General features: G+C 42.6%; 1 protein-coding gene across 3 annotated transcripts in view; it reads left to right on the top strand.

Annotated features, from left to right (window-relative positions):
• LOC114648936 (disks large homolog 4) overlaps positions 1 to 24,979 on the top strand; it is a 745,247-nt gene that overhangs the window by 98,632 nt on the left and 621,636 nt on the right. Inside the window, exon 1 of one of the 3 annotated variants that reach the window (XM_028798288.2) lies at positions 8,072 to 8,768. The exons of the other annotated variants lie outside the window; for them this stretch is intronic. Coding sequence (XP_028654121.1) covers positions 8,739 to 8,768 — 30 coding nt within the window. The 5' untranslated portion in view covers positions 8,072 to 8,738. Of the gene's footprint in view, positions 1 to 8,071; positions 8,769 to 24,979 lie in introns of those variants that run through there. 3 annotated transcript variants of the gene reach the window in all.

Raw genomic sequence — 24,979 nt, 5'->3', positions numbered from 1 at the left:
GCTGGGGGGCTGTGAAGAGGCAGGGCCTGTTAAAGCCCATTGCGGCACTTCTTGTGTGATTTTTGGCTGTACAAAAATAAATTGTATTGTATTGTATTATAAGAGAAGGTTTATGAATGTGGTGAAAGAGGACATGCAGGTGATGGGTGTGACAGAGCAAGATGTAGAGGACAGGAAGATATGGAACAAGATGATCTGCTGTGGCGACCTAATGGGAGCAGCCGAAAGAAGAAGAACAAGAATTTTTAATATTTTTGCAAACCTGGGTTATTGAGTGTTAAGATGGATGGGTATAATTGGGCAATTTATCCATTCAAAATTAAATCTACAACATAATAAATTGTGAAGAAAGTGAAGGAGAGGTCTGAATAGTTTTTGAATCCTCTGTATACAAGCACAGTGTGTATACTACCAGTTGAGGGTGGGGAAGGCTGCAGGGATTTGTGGTATCCGGGGTGATCTTCTCCAGGCTGGTGGTAAGGCCATCTGCCTTGCATTGCCCGCAATCTTTGCTTCCATTTGGCAGACTGACTGGAAAACGGGACTTGTCTCTATCTAGAAAGGAAAGGGTGAATTCCTGGATTGCAACAGCCCCAAGGGGATAAGACTGCTCTCGGTGCTGGGTAAGGTCCTTGCTAGGGTCATCCTTAATAAGATCTGTGATCACTTGCTTACCTACCAGCGACCAGAGCAGTCTGGTTTTATGCCTAGGAAGTCTACCATCGACTGCATCCTGGCACTGAGGGTTCTCATGGAGCTCAAATGCAAATATTAGCAGAGTTTCTTTGCAGTCTTTGACAATTTTCATAAAGTGTTCAACTCAATTGATCGAGTTGCCCTGTGAGGCACTTTCCAGGATCCCCTAAAGGTTGTTGAATATCATGGCCAGCCTGTACACTGGTATTGCTAGTGCTGTGTAGAGTGGAGGCAGAACCTCTGAGTTTTTCCCAGTTGATTCTGGGGTTCGTCACGGGTGTGTTTTTGCTCCTACTATGTTCAGTTATGCATGGACTGGGTGTTGGGCAAGGGCATGGGGTCCAGTGGCTGTGGGGCAACTTTTGGCAAAGAAAGATTCACTGATCTTGACTTTGCCGACAATGCTGTGATCTTCGTGGAGTCAATGGAGGCTCTGATCGGGGTTCTCGGGAGACTGAGCGAGGAGTCCGAGTGTTTGGGCTTGCGAGTGTCCTGGATAAAAACCAAGATCCAGGCCTTTAATGACCTCTTAGGCACAGCCATCAGCAGTGTGTCTGTCTGCGGAGAGAGTGTCGACCTTGTCGAGAGGTTTACTTACCTTGGCAGTGACATTCATGTCTCTGGTGACTCTTCCTATGAAGTCAGTAGACGGATTGGGAGAGCACGGGGGGTCATGAGGTCGCTGGAAAGGTGTGTGTGGCGCTCCCGATATCTATGCAAAAGGATGAAGGTCCAAGTCTTTAGAGTCTTGGTGCTTTCTGTCTAGCTATATGGTTGCGAGACATGGATCCTATCCAGTGACCTGAGATGAAGACTGGACTCCTTTGGTACTGTGTCTCTTTGGAGAATCCTTGTTTACCGCTGGTTTGACTTGGTGTCAAGCGAGCAGCTGCTCATGGAGTTCTGAATGAGACACGCTACTTGCCTTGTGATGGAGCATCAGTTACGGCACTACGGCTATGTGGCATGTTTCCCCAAAGCTGATCTGGCTCACAGGATCTTCATTGTTGAAGACCCGAGTGCCTGGACCAGACGAAGACGACAACCACGTAACACCTGGCTGCAGCAGATAGATGGTCATTTCCAGAGGGTGGCACTGGACTGTGTGTCTGCCTGGGGGTTGGGGGGGTTGAATTGCCAACCGGGATCCCAAGCTGTTTTGTAGTGTGATGGGTGCGGCAATGCACTGTACCAGTACATGCTCCCCAATTTCACCTGACCTGACCTGTGTATACTTGGTGAGGTGGTATCCTTGCCAGTCTGGTACCCCTCACAATGTGTACTGTGTACCTATAATAAAGCCTTCATGTCTTCTTAAGTCTAATGGGTGCTGTTCAAAGTTGATTGAAGATTTCTACTTTTCTTATCAAATGGGGCCTATGATGGGCTGGTGTCTTGTCCAGGGCTGTTTCCTATCTTGCACCCAGTGCTCTCATCCCAGTGATTGGATTAGGAAGATTTAAGAATGACTGACTGACATTATCAAATGATTGGTGCAATAAAAGATGCTATAAAAAACATCTGAATTTGCTCATGATGTCCTCCACAAGGTGTTACGTATGTGATTGTCATAAATTGACAGTTGCCACCATGAAAGGCAGCATAAAAGGTAAAGCTACACCTCTGGTTCATGGGTAGGTCAGCTCAGTGAGTCATCCATGAATTCATCTTGCATGTACTTGAAACACATACTCCCGTCTGGAAGATTATGATGGGCCTAATCATCAAGAGTTGCTCCTAGCAAGAAGGTCTGCAACACTGTGGCCTTCTTGGGCCCAGGGCTCAGTATGTCTCTAGCATCTAGGGGACTACACTTCATTGTTTTCATTTTTTAAACCAATCTGTTTGGATTATTGTCCGAGTTTGGATTCCATGACTTGTTTTTTGTGGGTTCTTTCAATTCTTACTTTATATAGCACCGTTTCTGGAGTTCAGTGTCACTAATATCTTTATGAAACACAACATAACAAGATAAATTGCATGCATTTTTGTGTAAAATCAAATGAAAGGAATATAAAAGAGAAGAGGCCGGCCTTAACTTTAAAATTTGTGGACTGAAGCAGATGAGTGGTGACATCCAACAATGGGTTATAAAGAGGGAGCCTTACTAATAAGAATTCTGCAAGATTCTGGAGCAGGGAGAAAGTCTGCTTTAGAAATCTTGGTTGTTGGCTGTGATTTGTTCTCAAATTGGGCCATTAAACTTAGCTAAGACCCCCTGGCATCATAGTTTGAAGGATTTTTAAATTTCCTGTCTTGGCATGATGCATAGGAGAAAATTGGGACATATTTCCTGGGTCAATAAAACCAGAAGAATCAAGTCTATCACAACTGTTGTGAAAACTGTCCTCTATGCTCTGTTCCATTTGTTTTCCTGCCATTAGCTCCTTTATGTCCCATGACCCCTGGTTCAGACTGTTCTGCCTGCCATTGCTTTGCACCTGAGACTGCCTTCTCTTTGGCCTCATGCCTGCTGTTTAGCTTGACCCCACTATATCCGTGACTTAGCCAACTTCACAAACATTTACTTCATTCTGCTAGGCTTCTCAGGGGTCTTCACTATGTAGAGCACTGCTTTGATTTGGTGGATTGTGAAAGGTGCTACATAAAATGAGGAATTGTTCTACTGAGATGTAATCTGTACATGCAATATCCGCTGCATTTAAATGTATTCTTTTCTTTTAAACTTTATCAAACCTTTGGTAAAGTTCACCATGCTTGTTACGGCTATGTTAGAGCTATTTCAGTTTGTGGTCTGTTGAGAATTCTTTTTCTTCTTCACTTTGATATTCCCTGCATTCTGCTTTATCCGTGTCTGCATTTTTTTTTCTTTTGACCACAGTATCTAGAGATCTGTGGTAGAGTGCATTAAAAGTGGTGTCACATATAGATCAGCATTCACGTAGATCAATTAAATATTCGACTCCCTGTTGTATTATATTGCATTCTGTGCATGCAGTGGTTTACTTAGCATTATTTGGAATGCATTAAGTGTACTTTTTAAGGGATTTGGATTTTCAGACCATTTTCTTTGATAGAAAGAAAGAAAGAAAGAAAGAAAGAAAGAAAGAAAGAAAGAAAGAAAGAAAGAAAGAAAGAAAGAAAGAAAGAATCCCTCCCACCTGACACCATAATCAGTAAGCCTTTGGCCATTAGGCAGAGTGAAATCCAAGGGCAGCAGGAACAGTCGGCTAGAACACCCTCTTTTGACTCCCCACGGTAGATAGATAGATAGATAGATAGATAGATAGATAGATAGATAGATAGATAGATAGATAGATAGATAGATAGATAGATAGATAGATAGATAGATAGATAGATTGGTGAAAGGCTCTATATGATAGATAGATAGATAGATAGATAGATAGATAGATAGATAGATAGATAGATAGATAGATAGATAGATAGATAGATAGATAGATAGATAGATAGATAGATAGATAGATAGATAGATAGATAGGAAAGGCACTATATATTAATAGATAGATAGATAGATAGATAGATAGATAGATAGATAGATAGATAGATAGATAGATAGATAGATAGATAGATAGATAGATAGATAGATAGGAAAGGCACTATATATTAATAGATAGATACCTTGGCCCTTTATGCTTGGGCATTCAGAGGCACCTGGGCCTCTACAGGTCACTCTCACAATATGGCCCCAGGGATTCCATACAACATCCAGAGCTCTACAAGCAATTCCCTGAGGACACCCTGGAGTAGGCCATATCGTAAGGTGATCAGTAGCAAAGCCTCAGGTGGTTGGATGGAAGAAAGCCAGTGTACTGAGGTGGACTTCTAAAGTCAAAGGGCTATCAGAGAATACAGTACAAATGGGAAGCAGACCAGCCACTCCAGGATAGCTGGACCCATGGAGGCTTTAGGTCTTATTTATTTTTCCTTTGCTGTTACTTTCATGTTCTTCCACTGGTAAAACCTCATCTTTGAGTAATAAAACACTTTTTAGGTTTGGGAAAGACTTAAGAGCACCGCAGTACAGTCAAAATATATATGCCATCCTATAAACATGTCAGAGGCAGGAAGACACAGATCCTCTGTGCTGCCTTACAACTCCAGACATCATGACATCTACTAAGGCTATAAGGTGTTACTCTATATACATTGAAAATTTTATTTTTATACTATTTATTTTGTACGAGGGGAGGGTGACACGATGGCGCAATGGTTAGAGTGTCTGTCTTTCAACTCCAACCACCTGAGATCTTACAAAGTTTAACTCTTCATCACATTTCCATGCAGCTTTTCCCCACGTTGCCAGTCTCCTCGCAGTGTGCCCTGCGGTGGGCTGGTATCCCATCCATGGTTGATTCTTGCTGTGCACCTGATGCTGGTTTGACTCTGTACTAAAAAAAAAGCAAGTATACATTTTTATATGTATGTCTTTGTTTACCAGGAGAATTGGAACCCTGGTTTTACTCATACGAAAAAGAGTAAAAAAAAAAAAAACTGTCAACATTTGTAAATGTCTTTTTCAGTATGGTTTCTGTCACAAACAATCTCCATATAAAACTTAATTTTGGCTTGTAGCATTGTGTCAAAAAAAGAAACAGTTTTCTTATTCTGTATGTTATTCCATCCATCCATCCATTTTCCAACCCGCTGAATCCGAACACAGGGTCACGGGGGTCTGCTGGAGCCAATCCCAGCCAACACAGGGCACAAGGCAGGAACCAATCCTGGGCAGGGTGCCAACCCACCACAGGACACACACAAACACACCTACACACCAAGCACACACTAGGGCCAATTTAGAATCGCCAATCCACCTAACCTGCACGTCTTTGGAATGTGGGAGGAAACCGGAGCGCCCGGATGAAACCCACGCAGACACGGGGAGAACATGCAAACTCCACGCAGGGAGGACCCGGGAAGCGAACCCAGGTCCCCAGATCTCCCAACTGCGAGGCAGCAGCGCTACCCACTGCGCCACCGTGCCGCCCCTGTATGTTATTCTCCAGCAGTTATTTACTGTATATTAAAAGAACATTAATTTCTTACATTTCGTATTCTTCTAACTCTATCTATTTACCTCTTATAAGGAGATGCAGGTTATTTTTGTTATATATTCTTCAATCATCTTTCAGTCTTCCAAACCCACTTATCTGAGGCATTTTTGCTGGAAAGAGGCAGCCAAACCCAGGAAGAAAATGTCACAAGGCAGGAACAACAGCTAAACGGTACACACACACACACACACACACACACACACCACTTCACCTAACCTGCATGTTTTTGGGCAATGGGAGAAAAGCAGAGCATTTACATTTATTTATTTGGCTGACGCTTTTACCCAAAGCAGCTTACAATGTTTGAGTTACAATTGGTTACATTTCTTTTTGCTTATCCCAATGGGAGCACAGGCAGGTGAAGTGACTTGCTCAGGGTAATACAGTCTCAGTGGTGGGATTCAAACCCACAACTTCAGGGCTTGAAGTCCAAAGCCTTAACCACTGCACCACTGCCTGAGCACCCAGAGGAAACCCGTGGGGACATGGGGAGAATATGATAAATTCAAACGTGAATCTGAGACAAAAGTACAGAATGCCAGCTTCTGCTTCTGGGCTGTGTTTTACATACAGTATATCAAAAACAGTACTCAAAAATGGCATAAATTGTGTTTAATCCACCTGTTTTTGCTTTATCTATCTATCTATCTATCTATCTATCTATCTATCTATCTATCTATCTATCTATCTATCTATCTATCTATAACAAAAATGATCCATATTATCTCATTGTCCCTGTGCTATTGCATCTCTCTATATGTGTCTGCTTTGTTTTGCATTTTAGTACTGTCAACATTTACGAAGAATCTGGCTGAGGTATTGGGACAGCTTAGCTATTAGCTAAACAAATGGGCTTGATGGACTGAATGATCTTCTCCCGTTTGTCAGATTTATGTTTCTTATAATGTCAACTGCTGTCAATAGCACTACATATTGAAAAAATAATCCATGACATATATTTAAAGGATATGATATGCCTATTTATACTTACGGTACAGAAATACAGACACACACATACATCTTGCTGTTATCCATATAATTTTAGTGACCACTTTTTATGCCCTGGGTCCTCCCTGCATGGAGTTTGCATGTTTTCCCCACATCCACATGGGATACCTCTGGCTGCCTCCCACAGTCCAAAGGCATACAAGTTAGGTGGACTGGCGGTGCTAACTTGGCCCCTGTGTGTGTGTGTTTGTAAGTGGAAGCTCCAGATTTTCCCACAACCCTGCTCAGGATACGGTGGTTTTAGAAAATGAATGGATGGATAGTAACCATTGAGGAGTGGTCCACTCGAAATAAAGGTGAGCTTTGAGTGGTAATATGTAATTTGTGCACCTTCCTCAGTGGACTGGCACCCATTCAAGGATGCATGGTAGGCTGCCATTCCTGCCTTGGACCTTGGGCTGCCAGGATGAGCCTCTCCTCCTCAGATTCTAAACTTCGGTTAGGCAGGTCTGGAAAATGGTTTGTGGCGTAAATGAATCTCCTGTGTATTTCTCATTGCGCTCCTCCCTTTATCGTTCAAATCACCGGTGACCATTTCACGCAACCGTAATTTGTGTTAAGTTACTGAGTAACGGAGGACAAAGCGGGATGACAGAGTCCACATCTTAGCTACTGCTCAACACGTGTTCGTTCATATCGGTTTGACCTTGTCCTCAAGTGATGAAGGCAGGTCACTCAGATTTCGATCGGAGCTGACCACCACCACCCCAGCCATCAGCACCTGCGGTATATCGCTGCAGAGAGGTGCCAGTTTAAAGGGCTGCCTCTTTTGCTCGTACGCGCAACTGCTCCATCGCAGACCCCCAGATCGCAAAGAACCCCCCCCCCCCCCCCCCCCCCCCCCCCTTTATCTCTCCCCCGCGAACTCACGTATTGTAGTTGTACATTCTGAAGAGGAAGCTCACCTTTTTTTTCCCTTGTAGAGCACCCACGCACGCGCGCACGCACGCACCACCACCACCCCCATTCTCTTGCGTGGGACGCGCTTCGTTTCACAGTCCGGTTAGTCACCGATGGTAGAGTACATCTATTACCGTAGGAGTTTAAAATGGAAAAAAAAAATGCGTGGCTATCAGGAAATGAAGGGAGGGGGGCATCAGAAAACAAAAATTCCCGAGCCGCACATTTCACATCACTTGCTGCTCAAGTGCGATGGAGCCTCCTTAAAAGAAGCCGTAGCCGTCCTTCCCTTTGTAATGTTAATAAGCGCCGGCCTAGGAAGTGCTAGAGTGCTGATAGCAATCTGTCGTGGGGTCCTCCCTCCCTCCCTCTTTCTCTCACTCTATCCATTTTCACCCCCGCCCGCTCTCTCTCTCTCTCTCTCTCTCGCTCGCTCACTCGCTCTCCCTCCCTCTCCTTCAAGCCCACAGCCATTCAGTCCTCCCTCTGTTCTGTTCCTTCATTCCCGCATCCATTCCTTTCTTTCTACCTACCTCTCTGCCTCTGCCGCACATTCCCATATTTCCTCTTCTTCATTTCTATCTTCGAGAACCCGCCCCCCCGTGCCTCTTTTTTTATTCCCCCCATTCTTCACTTGCCAGCCTCCCTCCCCCCTCCCCCTCTGTTCCTCCCTCACTCTTTCTATCCCTTTATCGAGTGCAGGCACACATTCACACACTCACACACTCACACACACACACACACACATACACACACACATGCACACGGAGCGACACGCGCTGACCAGCTCTGACACATACATACACACACTCAGGCACAGACCCTCTCGGAGAACACGCATCCTTGCACGCTCACACACACGCGCGTGCTGACATCCCAGCGCTCACTCAGCTAAACTGAACGCCCCCTCCTTCCTTTTTTCCCCCCACCCAGCCTTACCCTTACCCCCTTCACCCCCATCCCCCCCTCCACCACCCCCTCTTCCTTGGTCCAAGAAAAAAAAAAGAAAGAAAGCACGAGGTTTACCCATCTGGAGGGCTCGCTCCAATGCTTAGTGGGCCCCCTGCCATCTTCAGCTGCCACCTGTTTGTCGGTTAAACAATGGATTGCCTCTGCATAGTCACCACCAAGGTAAGGCTGCTTCTTCTTCTTCTTGTTCTTCGTGTTCTTCTGCGATGCCGCCGCCGCTGCTCGATGGAGGTAAAGCCCTAGAACGCTGTGCGTGTGTGAGTGAGTGAGGGAGAGAGAGCGAGAGAGGGATGGAGGGAGAGGGGGGCTGCCTGCCCAGCAAAGGGGACCACAGCGCTGACGGCTCGCTTCCATCCATGCTTCCTTTTTTCTTGTTGCTTTGACGCTCGCTCGTCTTCAGCCCCCCGGTTAGGCTCCCTCTCTGCCGCTGTTGCTTTCCTCACATCACCCTGTTTGAAAGCTGCCCACAGTTATTGCTCCGAAGACCAAAGTGCCTGCTCAGAACCCTAGTGGCACGTATCTCATCTGGCTTGTCGGCCTGTAGGTCATAGAGTGGCACAAGATGGTATTTTTCTGAGCCTGATTTTGAAGGATGGATGGCTTCGGAGTTGCCGAGTATTGCTAAGTGGTGCTGATTTCCGGCGTTTGCTCAGAGCTTTCCCCCCAGGGTCTCTTGATCTTAATGGACGGTTTTGAAGAGCTGGGAGGAACGTGCATCTCAGCAGCAGGTGGAATAACTTAGTCTGTGTTTACCCCGCAAAAAAAAAAAAGAACACTTGGGTTTAATGGATAAAGGAGTGCGGGAGTGAGCGCCTGTTGAGTGTGGCTGGCTAGGCACTGCTCCATAAATACAGGAGCAAATTAGCGCTCCTCGTGGCAACAGGTTTTATCCTCTCAAGTTTGTGCCGGTCCTGTGTCGTTTCTGCATCCGGGAGGACAGAATCAGATGGCAATCACCTGGTGCCCAGCCTTCCCTAGTACTTGGTGGGCCCAAGAGTAGAATACAAATGCAAATTTTATAGTGCCTTTTCAAGCTTTAATCCTTTATTGTGATACACTGTCACGGCACTGTTGCTGCTGCTGCTGCTGCTGCTGTATAGGCCTTGCTGCCTAAGGGGGTGAGGCAAAGCTTGCTGGTCTGATGGCTACTATAGACTCACTGTATGACCCTCTCTGGTCAGGGCTCTAGTCACAGGATTATGGAGACAAATGTTCTGTTCTGGTGAAACATCTTGTGGGTTGTGGAAGATGTTACATAAAGCGTTGCTTGATCCGTCAGAATGGCTTAGTAGCTGTATATTTGGATTGTAATGCAGAAGAATGTCCCTTCAGTCCCCATCGCTCACTTCATGCATGACCCTGATTGAGTCTCTTAACTTCAGCGGTAGTTGTCCTACTATCTGTGAATCATCTCTGAGACTTTAAAGGGAGTTTTGTGAAATAGAAGATGGTCGGCCATTGTGGCCCAGTGCCCAAGTACTGGTAATGTAAAGGCATACCAGTCCAGGTTCAGTTGCCACTACTAATTCATAGTATGACTCCATGGTGTGAAAATATGTGTACATGTGTACTGCACCTGTGAAGCATCTTATTTAATATGAAAGGCACTGTAAAGGATATTCCATCTGACTACTGACACTGTAAAGCTTATAGATGACTCTTGGACCCCCAGTGCTGATTCGTTGTGTGATCCCGAATGAGTTTGTAAATCTGCTAGTGTTCTGAGAGTAGAATAAGGAAAGAGGTGTAATGTACCTGGGAAACATCTTGGAGTGACCAGTAACAAAGGGAGTTTTGTGAAATAGTGGCTGATCCACCATTCTGACTCTGCTCCCAAGTACGGGGACTGTAAATAATACCAATCGAGGTTCAGTTTCCACCACTGATTCATCGTCTCTTAACCTGTTATTCTCAGACAAGTGTGCTGTACTTGTGAAGCATCACCGTTCACAATGAAAGACGCTATATTGGGTATTCCATCTGACTACTGACACAGTAAAGCTCATTGAGTCCCCACTGATAATTAAGTGTGTGACCCAGAGTGAATTACTAAACCTATTAATACTTTATGTGTAGAATACAGAAACAGCTGTAATGTATCTATGAATCATCTTGATTACTATGAAAGGAGCTATATAAAATATTGCAACTGAGTACTGGGACAGTAAAACCTACAGATGAGCCTTCATCCCAGTGCTGATTCAGCGTGTGACCCCAGGTGGGTCACTAAACCTGCTAGTGCTTTGGGTGTAGAATTTGGAGACAGGTGTGCTGTACCCATGAAGCACCACCTTCACTATGAAAGGCTCCTTAAAGCATATTACATCTGACTACTGACACAGCAAACCTTATACAGGACCCTTCTTCCTCCATTGTGGATTGACTTTGTGAGTGTCACTGGTCAGCAGACCTGCTAGTTCTCTAGGTATAGAATTTGAAAACGGGTTTATTGGGCTTGTAAAGCATCTTGATCAGTATGAAAGCCATATATAGCAGGGGTCGCCAAGTCTGGTCATGGAGGACCACCGAGGCTGCAGGTTTTCATTCTAACCCTTTTCTTAACGAGTGATCTGTGTTTGCTGCTAATCAACTTCTTTTGAACTAATTTGAATCGACTTGCTCTTGAAGACTCAGACCCCTGACTTGTTTCTTTTTCCTTAATTAGCAGCCAAACAATAATGAGATACAAAATGAGCCCAAACAACTGGTGTCCAAACTACAGTATCTGAAAATAAAGAAAGATGAAGGTCTCAGGAACGTCGATCTACTCAGGTCCCCAAAACATTTTAACAGAGCTCTTAGAAAAGAGAAAATCACCAATTTTGGAAATGTCTGCTAATGCACCACGAAAGCAGCGTCAAGCCACAGAATTAAAGAACGGGTTTAATTAACAACTAAAATCGGCACCTCATTAAGCAGCTGGTTGGAATGAAATTGGTTAGAGTTTGAGGCCCTGACTGAGATGGTCTTCTGTTGTCTCATTCACTTCACATTTCATTTCTGTTTGGGTGCCATTTAAGGAAAGAACTGAAGCAAATCAGAGGAACGATGAAGAAATTCAGGGGAACAAATCTTAAACAAGCAATTCAATTAAAATGATTTCACAAGAAGTTAATTAGCAGCACAAATAGGACACTCATTAAAAAAAGCGTTAGAATGAAAACCTGCAGCCACGGTGGTCCTCCAGGACCAGACTTGGCGACTCCTGCTATATATGGCTTTCAAGCCAAGTATTGGGGTAGTAAAAGTGGTCTGTGATCCACACTGCTGATTCACAGTGCTACCCTGAATGAGTTAGTACAGATGTAATGTTCTATGTTGTTCACTATGAAAGGCACTATATAAAATATTGCACTTGCGTATTGGGAAGGTGAAATTTACAGACCAGCCTTAAGCCCTCATAACTCATTCGGCATGTGACCCCAATTGAGGAAGTAGACCTGGTAGTTCTCTAGGTGGAGAATTTGAAAACAGGTGTAATGTACTTATGCAGCAGCTTCTTCACTATAGAAGACATTACATCCAGTTTTCAAGCCAAGTATTAGGGTGGTAAAAGTGCCCTTCAATTCCCTTTGAGCCACTTAGCCTACTAAAGCTTTAAATGTTAGATAGTGTAGGTAGGTGTAAAATTCTTGCAAGGCATCATGGTCACTAAAGAGGCCCTATAAAATATTGTTCAGCCAGTCAATGGTATAGTAACTGCAAAGCATAAAGCTGACAGCTCAGTCCCGGCCGTTGGCTTATTGTGTCACTCTATGGAGGTCACTTCACCTGCCTGTCCTCACATTGGAGAAATACAGTAGCAATTCCACTTTACAGTATCTATTATTTGTAAGTTAGTTTGGATAAAAGTTTCCCTAACATAACTATAAATGTAAACAATTAAAGAGTTCTACAAATGAAAGAAGACCATTCAGTCCATTAAACAGATTTGTTTAGCTAATAGCTAAGCTGCCTCAATGTCTCATCCAGATTCTTCTTAAAGGTTGTCACGGTTTCTGCTTCAACTACAAGTCTCGGTAGTTTGTTCCAGATTCCCACAACTCTTTGAGTAAGGAAGTGCTTCCTGGCTTCAGTTCTAAATGTACTTCCCTTTAATTAGTGATTCATTATTTAATCATCATCATCATCATTATCAACAGCAGCATCATGAGCTACTTTCATTTTTTGTTTGTATTATTTACGCATTTAGTATCCAAGTTTCACACTCATAACTGTTTAATAATTTTATGGATCCCTTTGAGAAATCTGAAGACATGGATGAGGTTCCCATGCAGCCTTCACTGCGGAGGACTTCTTCTTCTTTCGGCTGCTCCCGTTAGGGGTCGCCACAGTGGATCATCTTCTTCCATATCTTTCTGTCCTCTACATCTTGCTCTGTTACACCCATCACCTGCATGTCCTTTCTCACCACATCCATAAACCTTCTCTTAGGCCTTCCTCTTTTTCTCTTGCCTGGCAGCTCTATCCTTAACATCCTTCTCCCAATATACTCAGCATCTCTCCTCTGCACATGTCCAAACCAACGTAATCACGCCTCTCTGACTTTGTCTCCTAACTGTCCAACTTGAGCTGACCCTCTGATGTCCTCATTTCTAATCCTATCCATCCTCGTGTCACTCAGTCTGCTACCTCCAGCTCCATCTCCTGATTTCTAGTCACTAAACAATTTTAATCAGCTTAGTTTGTATGGCTACCCTTTATACCCAGAATGCACTTGGCTTCTCTCAACTTTATAGTGTGAGGACCAGACCTGCACAGAACTGAATCATGTTCATTCCTTCCTAAGTTTTTTTTTTTTTTTTTCGGTCTGTGATTTAGGTTTCTTCTGTAAATTTGTACACCACAATATATCAGAATTAATGTCAGATTAGATCATGGCCCTGTGATGGAATTCACTACTGATCTCACTCCATTCTCCTCTTATCTCTACTCTCTGTCTTATCTTGAACCAACTTACATTACATTACATCTTGCCTGAAGAAGGGGCCTGAGTTGCCTCGAAAGCTTGCATATTGTAATCTTTTTAGTTAGCTAATACAAGGTGTCATTTAGCTTGACTTTTCACTACTTGAACCAACTTGAAACCCCATTTTGTATGTTGCCTCTGATGCTAATGGCTTCTTGCTTTAATTTCTGTGCTGAACCGTAGCAGAACCTTTTGAAAGCCTTAACAAAAGATGTAGTGTGGTTTGCTTTTGACTACTTCTGTTGTGGCCTGTTCTGAAACGTCAGACAGACTCGTGTAGTTCACACTAATTCAAGTGAGACACAAGGCTTATGCTTTTTATATGTGTGCTTTCATTGTTTTCCTTTCCTACAGTATTCAATGTTTAATTGCAAACAGTTCTTATGAATTTTAGAAAGACGGTTTAGGAAGTTGGGTGAGGACTGCCAGAGCTCCTGTCCAGTTATGTACAATTCACCATAAATGTTCTGAATGTAAATGTGCTATATGGAGTCTTATTTTTTGTTTAAAGATAGCTGGTCTTTTCAAGTGTATGTACTTTACATCTCTCATCACCTCTTTAAATCCAGTATTCCTCTGGAGTCTTTAGAATGACCATCTTTCTATGCTAGTTAGTATTAGTCATTTGTTAGGCTGTATTCCAATACTAGCCAATATGATCCATACATTAGGCCATTGTCCATTTATAGTCTATATTAGTCATCTATCAGTTCAACTTCCTATAATAATCAATATTATCCGTCAGTCAGCCCACCTTCCTATGATAGTTTCTACAACCCATCAATCAGGCGATCTTCCGATTATAACCAGTAAGGCCCAATGGTCAAGCAATCTTTCTATGATAGTTGATATGCTCCATCAATGAGGTCATTTTCCATTGATAGCTGGTATAATCCATCCTTCAGACCATACTCCTGTGATTGTTGGTGTGCTCCATTGGTCAGGTCATCTTCCTATGTTACTCAGTATAATTCTTTGGTCAGACTTTATTCCTACGATGGTCAGTATGATCCATTACTTAGGTCATCTAACTATGATTGTCAGTTTTATCCATCGGTCAGGCCATTTTCCTGTTATAGTTGGTATGATCCATTAGTCAGGCCATCTTCCTACAATTACCGTTATGATTCATCAGTCATGCCATGCTTCTAGATAGTTGGTGTGATCCTTTCAGTTTAGTCATCTTCCAATGATAGATAGTATGATCCACTGGTTGGGCCATCTTCATATGATAGTCAGCTAGACCTATCAGTCCAGCTGTCACCCTATGAAAGTTGGTATGGTGTGCGCCATTGGCCAGGGCATCTTCCAATGTTACTCAGTATAATTCTTTGGTCAGGCCAAATTCCTATGATAATGAGTATGACCCATCACTCAGGTCATCTAACCATGATTGTCATTATGATCCACCGGTCAGGCCATCTTCCTATGATAGCCATTACAATCCATCAGTCATGCCGTCTTCCTAGATAGTTGGTGTGATCCATCAGTTTAGCCATCTTCCAATGATAGATAGTATACTCCATTGGCCAGCCCATCTTCCTTTGTTACTCAGTGTGATTCATTGGTCAGGCTATATCCTGTAATAGTCTGCATGATCCATCAGTCAGGTCATCTAACTATGATTGTCAATCGGATCCTTTGATCATGCCATCTTCCTATTATTGGTATGATCTGTTGGTCAGGCCACCTTCTATGACTTAATTAAATAAGTAGTAAACTCACCGTCATAATTTATAACCTTGCTAAAATGTTTTTAGCAACAACAACAACAGTAAATGCAGCTTGGTTATCATAATCAAAATATTCCCAATTTTTGATTATATGTTGTATTCAATTTCTTATCTAGCAGTACTAGGGTGTTGTACCGTGTTAGCCATTATGAATGTAGTGAGAAGTCAAGTAAAATGACATGTAATCTTTTTAGTTTGCCAATAAAAGGTGTCATTTTTCTTGACTTCTCATCTATATTTCTTATCTAGAAAATATTCCTTTTTGGACTAGATGACATTTTCTTTACAGCTGGCTCCACTAGCCTGTTTACAGGTTTCTTGGGCCCTGCAGTGCTGTCGCCATAGTTGTGTTCAGGTGTGGGCAGGTGCAAGCTGATCGCTGAAGTTCCCCTTTCAGGACTTGAAAGCTTGAGCCCTTTTAAGGGACCCATCGCTTGATTTTTTTTGTTTTTTTTTTTGACGCAGTTTAAAGAGTGTGTGAACTTGAACATCTCATTATTTTGGTGTAGTCGTCATCATTATCATGAGTCACATTGCTTACTTATGTACAATATGATTTAGCACTTTGCCCACTGAACAAGAATTGGAAATGTATGAATATTCATTTGTGTTTCTGTTGAATATGTGGAGCTGATGACAAATCTTTTCATATTGTCCTTTGGTGTTTGAACTATATAACAACATGTTGATAGATGTCTTCATTTTTGTGTGATTTTTTTTAAAGGCAGTATTCACCTGGCATTTTATCATCACTAGAGCTGGTAGCCTAATGCATTATGAAGCTTAGTTTATCTCCTTCACTTTCTCACGTGAGGTTTACTGAAGGCTGTCTACTTCTTGAGCACCATCCAGTGCCTCTCTAACTTCTGTCTTCCATATGACTGACTCCAATGGTCTTTTCTCTGCTGTATCATTTGCCTGCTCATTCACACCGCCAGCTCTGCCTCACATCACTCTCTTTTCAGAAGCAATATCATATGCACTCATTTTTTCTAACCTTTGTGAGCAGATCCATGCCAGCATCTTTTCAGAGACCACTAGTAGCCATGTGCCTGGGCCAATAAATTTAAACAGAGGATGAGGTCTTGTAGGCTCTGCTTGTTAACAACTCATTTACTCTTACATACACACGTTAATGCACACACACACTTTGCACAGTTTCTGACAGCATCTCTCCTTCTGACAGCATGTCTCTCCGAGGTCTATGTGGCCACAACAGAATTTTCATACCAAAAACATCACTGATTGTCACGGTTGTATTTTTACCCAAACGACTAACAAACAGTCGCAGCAAGCGCAGCTAATCAGCAGATCTAATCAGGGCATGCCAGATTTAAGTACTGAATCTTCAGTCTGAATTTAAAAGCTGAGACAAATGTGCTTTCTCTGGTACATACAGACAGATCATTCCACAACTTTGAGGCCCTGTAAAAGCTTCACAGTGACGCTATACAATGGCTGACCTTGCGCTCTGACCTCCAAAGGTCATGCGAAATGGCAATTTAGTAAAGTGTATCAAATAAAAATCAAATCAAATAGATCTGTTGTTCTATTAATCCTTGCAACTTTTTATACCGCAGCATTTTGGCACATATAGTTACACACAGTACCCATGTATTTATATATAATGAAGATGTATGGTGTCAGGGTAGCACAGTGATTAGCGCTGCTGCTCCACAGACCCAATGTCTGGGATTTCAGGTTCCATGCCTGGTCATTCATTGTCTGTTTTAAATGTTCTCCATGTATCTGAATGTCCTGGCAGTCCCAGTCCTAGTGAAGCGTTATGCAGGCATATTGCCGTTGGTATAAAGAAGCCCCCAATAGTGTTCCTTGACACACTTTTTTGTTGGCCAAAAGTCCTCAATGTTAGTGTGTCAGAAAGTGGATGTGCAGCGTTCATAATAGCTCTCTATTTTGTTTATATGCTAGGGGGCTTTGCCCCCTGTTTGCTTCGCTCGCCAACCCCCAGCCTGTGCTACGTGCTAGCCACTTTCCGTCTCTGCTGCTTGCGTATGGGGATTTCACTTTCGCCAAACAACAAATCTATTAATTCTCATGGTTACACCTCTTCATTGGGAAGAAACACTACTTTTCCCTGATGGCAACACGAATTAGACGATCTACAAGTCTCCAACTTAAAGTTTAAATCCGAACAATATATTCGATCTCGTTTCCCTGCTCCGTTATTTCATAGCATATTAATTTGCATTTGTATGCGCTAATGCAACCTTTACTATCATTTTTTTGAGACTTTCGAATGTTGTACTTTCATTATCTCTAACCTGCTCTGCATGTGTATCACGCCAACGTTTTTGAACCCCTGCTTTGTCACCTACTCTTTGTCTGTCTTGTCTTTGTCATGATTAAATCTCTTGGCACAAAGTCTCATCTCGCGGGACTTGAAAGTATCTCTCTGAAAAAGTCACGTCTCATCTAAGACTAAAAAGTCTTGTCTTGTCCCAGGATTTTTTTATATAATAGAGAGATGTTTTTTCTGCCTTTGTGTTTTCTCATTACACTATATATATATATATACAGTATATATATATCCATCCATCCATCCATTGTCTCCCGCTTATCCGAGGTCGGGTCGCGGGGGCAGCAGCTTGAGCAGAGATGCCCAGACTTCCCTCTCCCCGGCCACTTCTTCTAGCTCTTCCGGGAGAATCCCAAGGCGTTCCCAGGCCAGTCGAGAGACATAGTCCCTCCAGCGTGTCCTGGGTCTTCCCCGGGGCCTCCTCCCGGTTGGACGTGCCTGGAACACCTCACCAGGGAGGCGTCCAGGAGGCATCCTGATCAGATGCCCGAGCCACCTCATCTGACTCCTCTCGATGCGGAGGAGCAGCGGCTCTACTCTGAGCCCCTCCCGGATGACTGAGCTTCTCACCCTATCTTTAAGGGAAAGCCCAGACACCCTGCGGAGGAAACTCATTTCAGCCGCTTGTATTCGCGATCTCGTTCTTTCGGTCACTACCCATAGCTCATGACCATAGGTGAGGGTAGGAACATAGATCGACTGGTAAATTGAGAGCTTCGCCTTGCGGCTCAGCTCCTTTATATATATATATATATATATATATATATATATATATATATATATATATATATATATATATATATATATATATATATAAATATATAAATATAAATATATATTTGAGGGGGTACCCAAAAATAACCGTAATCTGTACCTGGCGCACAGTCTAGACTTAGTTGTGAATTTCACAGATAGGTGTAGCATACTTACAGTATTCTGTGGCAGTCTTCCAAGTGCCATTGCTCTGTATTGTTTCGTACGGCATTCTGTGTCAGTTTTTCTTGGTGCTTATTTAACATGTTCTGCGATTTTTGTGATGGGTGATCATAAAGAACAGCATAACTGCATTAAATTTTGCTGAAACTGTAGTGATGCTTGAAACTGCTTTTAAAGAGGAAGCTTTAAGTAAAACACAGGTCTACGAGTGGTTTCACGTTTCAAGCGAGGGGAAATGTCACTTGAAGACCAACCAAGATCTGGCCGACCTTCCACAATTAGGAATGACGAAAATCTTGTAAAAGTTTGCAATGTAATTTATAAAGATCGTCGTCGACTATTGAAGAGATTTCTGAATTGACTTGTGTGTCTTGGAGTTCTTGCCACCTTCCCTACTTGCCTGATCTTTCTCCTTGCCACTTTTTCTTGTTCCCATGTATGAAAAAAGAACTCAAAGGAAAGTGTTCCTCTTCAGCAATTCCAAAAATGTTTCCACTAGTGGGAAATCCATTGGGACAAGTGCATTCATTCACATGGAGAGTACTTTCAATGAGACTAAAGTTTCACTTTAGTAAAAAGTAAAAATTATTAAAACATTTTATTTTTTTCAATTCCGGTTATTTTTGGGTACCCCCTCATGTATATATATCCGGTATGTATACTTGTAACAGAATTGGGAAAGCTGCAAACAAATTTTTCACAAAGAACTGAGTAGTATCTCTAGACTGAGTCCATACAGGACTGAAGTAGTACAAAGGAAGTGGGGCTTTATAACAGTCAGGTAGGAAGTGGAGGGTCGGCAGAGCTGCTGCACCCAGAAGTGAGGTCAGGATTGGGAGTGGATGGGAGATCTGATGAGCCGGAACCAGAAGTGGAGTCTGTGGAGAAACTGAAAGTAATTTTAAGATGATTTTCCTTCTGTGGATCTCTAGAGGAAAGAGAAAAAGCATTAGTGCACACTGTCAACCCCTGGTCTGGTATATCAACACATTTAGTCAAGCCCATTGACTGCCTCCCAAACGCACATATGTGACAATATACAGGTGCATCTCAATAAATTAGAATATCATCGAAAAGTTAATTTATTTCAGTAATTCAATTCAAAAAGTGAAACTTATATATTATATAACTGATATATTGCTGATTATGGCTTATAGCTAATAAAACCCCAAAATTCAGTATCTCAGAAAATTCGAATATTGTGAAAAAGTTCAACATTGTACAATACAATACAATACAATTTATTTTTGTATAGCTCAAAATCACACAAGAAGTGCCACAATGGGCTTTAACAGGCCATGCCTCTTGACAGCCCCCCAGCGTTGACTCTCTAAGAAAACAAGAGAAAAACTCCCATAAAAACCCTTGTAGGGAAAAAATGGAAGAAACCTTGGGAAAGGCAGTTCAAAAAGAGACCCCTTTCCAGGTAGGTTGGGCATGCAGTGGGTGTCAAAAAGAAGGGGGTCAATGCAATAAAATACATAGAACAGAACAAATCCTCAATACAGTATAAAAATAAAAATTTTACAAGTACGGACCAGAATTTAACAGTAGATGATATCACATAATATGATTTGGATTTGTTTAGAGTCCTGGAGACCTCAGCCATCAAGCTGCCTCCCCCATTTGGCCATTCCACAGCTGAAACAGCGCTGGGCCAGCCAATCCGATGAAAGGACCCCTCTACCCCACGATTTCTGCGATCCTCCATCAGGGATGACTTTACCTTAGGCAGGCAAAACAACTTGGCAGGTGAGCCGTGGCACCAAGTGCCACATTTGAGTACTAAGAAGAGAAACAGAATAGGTGAGGGTTAGTAACAAATTCTAACTATCATGTTACTTATGTGGGGCGGCACGGTGGCGCAGTGGGTAGCGCTGCTGCCTCGCAGTTGGGAGATCTGGGGACCTGGGGTCGATTCCCGGGTCCTCCCTGTGTGGAGTTTGCATGTTCTCCCCGTGTCTGCGTGGGTTTCCTCCGGGGGCTCCGGTTTCCTCCCACAGTCCAAAGACATGCAGGTTAGGTGGATTGGCGATTCTAAATTGGCCCTAGTGTGTGCTTGGTGTGTGGGTGTGTTTGGGTGTGTCCTGCGGTGGGTTGGCACCCTGCCCAGGATTGTTTCCTGCCTTGTGCCCTGTGTTGGCTGGGATTGGCTCCAGCAGACCCCCGTGACCCTGTGTTCGGATTCAGCGGGTTGGCAAATGGATGGATGTTACTTATGTTTCAGTACTAATGACTAACAACAGAGGTGCAGTCTGTACAGTTAATCAGCAGCTCTAGTCAGGATATGCTAAACTGAAGTAGTGAGTCTTCAACCTGGATTTAAAAGCTGAGACCGAAGGGGCATCTCTTATAGTAGCAGGCAGACCATTCCACAGTTTAGGGGTCCTGTAACTAAAAGCTCGACCTCCCATTGTTATTTTATTAATCCTTGGAAGCATAAGCAGACCGGCATCTTGAGATCTTAATGTGCGCTCTGGTTTGTAAGTCATGATAAGTTCAGACAAGTAAGCCGGACCTTGGCCATTTAATGCTTTATATGTTAAAAGGAGGATTTTGAAATCTGGCCTAAACTTAACTGGGGGCCAATGTAGGGATTTAAGAACTGGAGTTATGTGTTCGTATTTTCTTGTTCTTGTAATAATTCTTGCAGCAGCATTTTGGATTAACTGGAGGCTGTATAAAGAGCAGTTTGAACATCCAGTGAACACCGCATTGCAGTAGTCAATCCTACTAGAAATAAATACATGAATTAATTTCTCAGAATCTTGTTAATTTAGAAAGCGCCTTAATTTCCCAACATTTTTAAGATGAAAGAAACATGATTTGGACAAATTTGTAATATGCGCTTTAAATGACATGCTAGAGTCAAAGATAACTCCTAGATTGCAGGCTGATTCAGTAAAATGGTGATTCAAACTGAGTTAAATGATGACAAAATATTGTTGTGATCAGCGTCATTCCCACCAACAATTAACATCTCTGTTTTATCTGTGTTTAAAGACAAGTAGTTCTCATCCATCCACTCCTTTAATTCACTAACACAACTATAAAAAGACAGCATCGGAGAAACTTCATTTGATCTAAATGAAAGGTATAACTGGGTGTCATTTGCGTATGAGTGAAAATTAACATTATGTTTCCTAATGATAGATCCCAGTGGAAGCATGTACAGTGAAAACAGTAAAGGTCCCAGTACTGAGCCCTGCGGGACACCATATCTCACTTCTGTGTATAATGATGGAGTACTGTCAGCACATTTCTGTACATATTGGAATCGATTTGATAAATAAGAACTAAACCAAGCGAGCACGGTGCCTGTAATCCCAACATCATTTTCTAGTCTGTGCAGTAAAATAGAATGATCAGTGGTGTCAAATCCTGCACTTAAGTCTAAAAACATAATTACAGTGGAGTTTCCTTCATCAGAGGATATCAGAATGTCGTTTACAATCCGCGTTAGTGCCGTTTCTGTACTATGACCAGTGCGGAAACCAGACTGGAATTTCACAGATAAATTGTAATGCGTAAGGTGTGACTGAAGCTGACTGGCGACTACTTTTTCTAGTATTTTAGAGAGAAGGAGTAAATTTCAAATAGGCCTATAATTATTTAGTATGTGTTTAGTATATACTTCTTAAGTATATGGTTTAATGACTGACACCTTTAGTGCATCAGGTACTGTGCCATGAAATAATGAACTATTGGTAATGTTTAGAATATGCACTGCAAGCACATCCATTGCACTTTTTACTAGTTTTGTTGGCACTGGATCTAGGGAACAAGTAGTGGGTTTCATTTTAGAAATTAAAGTTAAGACTTCCTGCTCAGTGACAGGATTAAAATTACTAAAGTGCTGAATGCAATGTGAGGCAGAGTCTGCTAAGCTAGTATTTGGTTTGTAGTGTGATGCAGAGATCTGGGATCTTATATTTTTAATTTTCTCATTGAAGAAGTTCATAAAGTCTGTACTGCTAATATCTGTTGGTATTCTGCACTATAGATCTGAATTCCCATTTGTTAATTTAGCAACTGTTCTAAACAGTACCCAAGGATTTTTATTATTGCTATCTATTATTGTAGAATAGTATTCTGAGCGAGCTTTAAAGAGAGCTTTTTTATATTTTTTAACACTCTCCATGCAATTTGAAAGACAATTTGTAGACTCCTGGTGTCACACTCCACTCAGCTAATTAACCCAAAACACCTGCAAAGGTGTCCTGGGCCTTTAAATGGTTTCTCAGTCTGGTTCAGTAGGCTTCACAAGGATGGTAAACCACAAAAGGTCACAGCTAAAGAAGCTGGATGTTCACAGAAGTGGTATATCCAAGCATATTAATGGAAAGTTGAGTGGAAGGAAAAAATGTGGCAGGAAAAGGGGCACAAGAATCCAGAGATAACCGTAGCCTTGAGAGGATTGTGAAGCACATCCCATTCAAGAATTTGGACGAGATTCACAAAGAGTGGACTGCGGCTGGAGTCAGTGCTTCAAGAGCCACCACACACAGACGTATCTGGGACATGGACTAGAACTGTCACAGCATTCCTTGTGTCAAGCCACTCCTGAACCAGGGACGTCGTCAGAAGCGTCTTACCTGGGCTAAGGAGAAAACGGACTGGACTGCTGCTCAGTGGTCCAAAGTCCTCTTTTCAGATGACAGCAAATTTTGCATTTCATTTGGAAATCAAGGTCCCATAGTCTGGAGGAACAGTTGAGAGGCACTGGGGAGCCATGCCATCTGCTGGTGTTGGTCCACTGTGTTTAATCAAGTTCGAAGTCAACGCAGCTGTCTACCAGGAAATTTTAGAGCACTTCATGCTTCCCTCTGCTGACAAGCTTTATGGAGATGCTGATTTAATTTTCCAGCAGGACTTGGCACCTGCCCACACTGCCAGAAGCACCAATACCTGGTTTAATGTCCATAGTATCACTGTGTTTGATTGGCCAGCAAAGTTGCTTGACCTAAACCCCATAGAGAATCTATGGGGTTTTGTCAAGAGGAAGATGAAAGACACCAGACTCAACAATGCAGACAAGCTGAAGGCTGCTGTCAAAGCATCCTGGGCTCCCATAACACTTCAGCAGTGCCACAGGCTGATCATCTCCATGCCACACCACATTGATGCAGTAATTCATGCAAAAGGAGCCTGACCAAGTATTGAGTGTGTACATGGACAGTAGGAAAATATTTCTGTATTAAAAATCACTTTTTTTAATTGGTCTTATGTAATATTCTAATTTTCTAAGATACTGAATTTTGAGTTTTCATTACCTGTAGGCCATAATCAGCAAAATGAAAAAAAATAAACGCTTGAAATATATCATTCGGTGTGTAATGAAACTAATATATGAGTCTCACTTTTTGAATTGAATTACTGAAACAAATTAACTTTTTCAATGATATTCTAATTTATTGAGATGCACACGTACTGTATATGTAGTTTCTGATTGATATGAATGGGCTCAAAATGTGCCAAGGTAGCATTCTCCACACCTTAACATCACCACCACCAGCCTGGACAGTTGGTGCAGATCAGGTTGGGTGTATGGATTCATGCTGCTGGTGTCTATTTCTGACCCTTCCATCTGTGCACCTCAGTAGAAATCAAGGTTCATCAAATTAGGCTACGTTTTTCCAGTCTTCACCTGTCCATCTTTGGTGATCCTGTGCCTAAAGTAGCCTCAGGTTTCTGTTCTTGGCTGACAGGAGTGGAACATAACATGGTCTTCTGCTGTTGTAGCCCGTCCACCTCCAGGTTCAATGTGTTGTGCATTCTGAGATGCTTTTCTGCTCACCACAGCTGTGGTTATCTGAGTTCTGCAGCCTTTCTGTCAGCTCAAACCAGTCTGGCCATTCTCCTCTGACGTCTGTTATTAACAAGGTGTTTCTCTCTCTTTAGAACTGTTGCTCACAGGGTGTTTCTTGTGTTTTACACCAATCTGGGTAAACCCAAGAGACAGTTGTGTGTGAAAATCCCAGGAGATCAGGCGTTGCAGAAATACTCAAACCAGCCACCAACAATCATGTCACTGCAGTCACATTTTTTTTCCATTCCTAGTGTTTGATGTATACATTATCTCAAGTTCCAGACCCAGATCTGCATGATTGTATGCATTGCGCTGCTGACACACAATGATTGGTTAAATAGATAATTTCTTGGATAATCAGGTGATCCTTATAGTTTGCTCAGTGAATGTATGTCACAACTGGCAGCCAATGAAGGGACGCATTGCAAGGTTTAACACTTGACTGTGATGGAAGGTTGCAGGTAGGGCAGGCTGGCACATAGTGTGAGGGCACTTCTGGTATGTCCTGTCACGAGGTAGGAGGAAGTGTATCTTTTGAAATACAAACAGTGCTTCAACTTAAAGCTCCATACAGAATAGGATGAGGCACAGGCAGAGTTAATTATG

Source organism: Erpetoichthys calabaricus, chromosome 3 (assembly GCF_900747795.2).
Source record: "Erpetoichthys calabaricus chromosome 3, fErpCal1.3, whole genome shotgun sequence".
In the NCBI taxonomy this organism is placed as follows: Eukaryota; Metazoa; Chordata; class Cladistia; order Polypteriformes; family Polypteridae; genus Erpetoichthys; species Erpetoichthys calabaricus.
The sequence above is the reverse complement of the archived record's forward strand: the minus strand, read 5'-3'. Positions and strand labels throughout refer to the sequence as shown.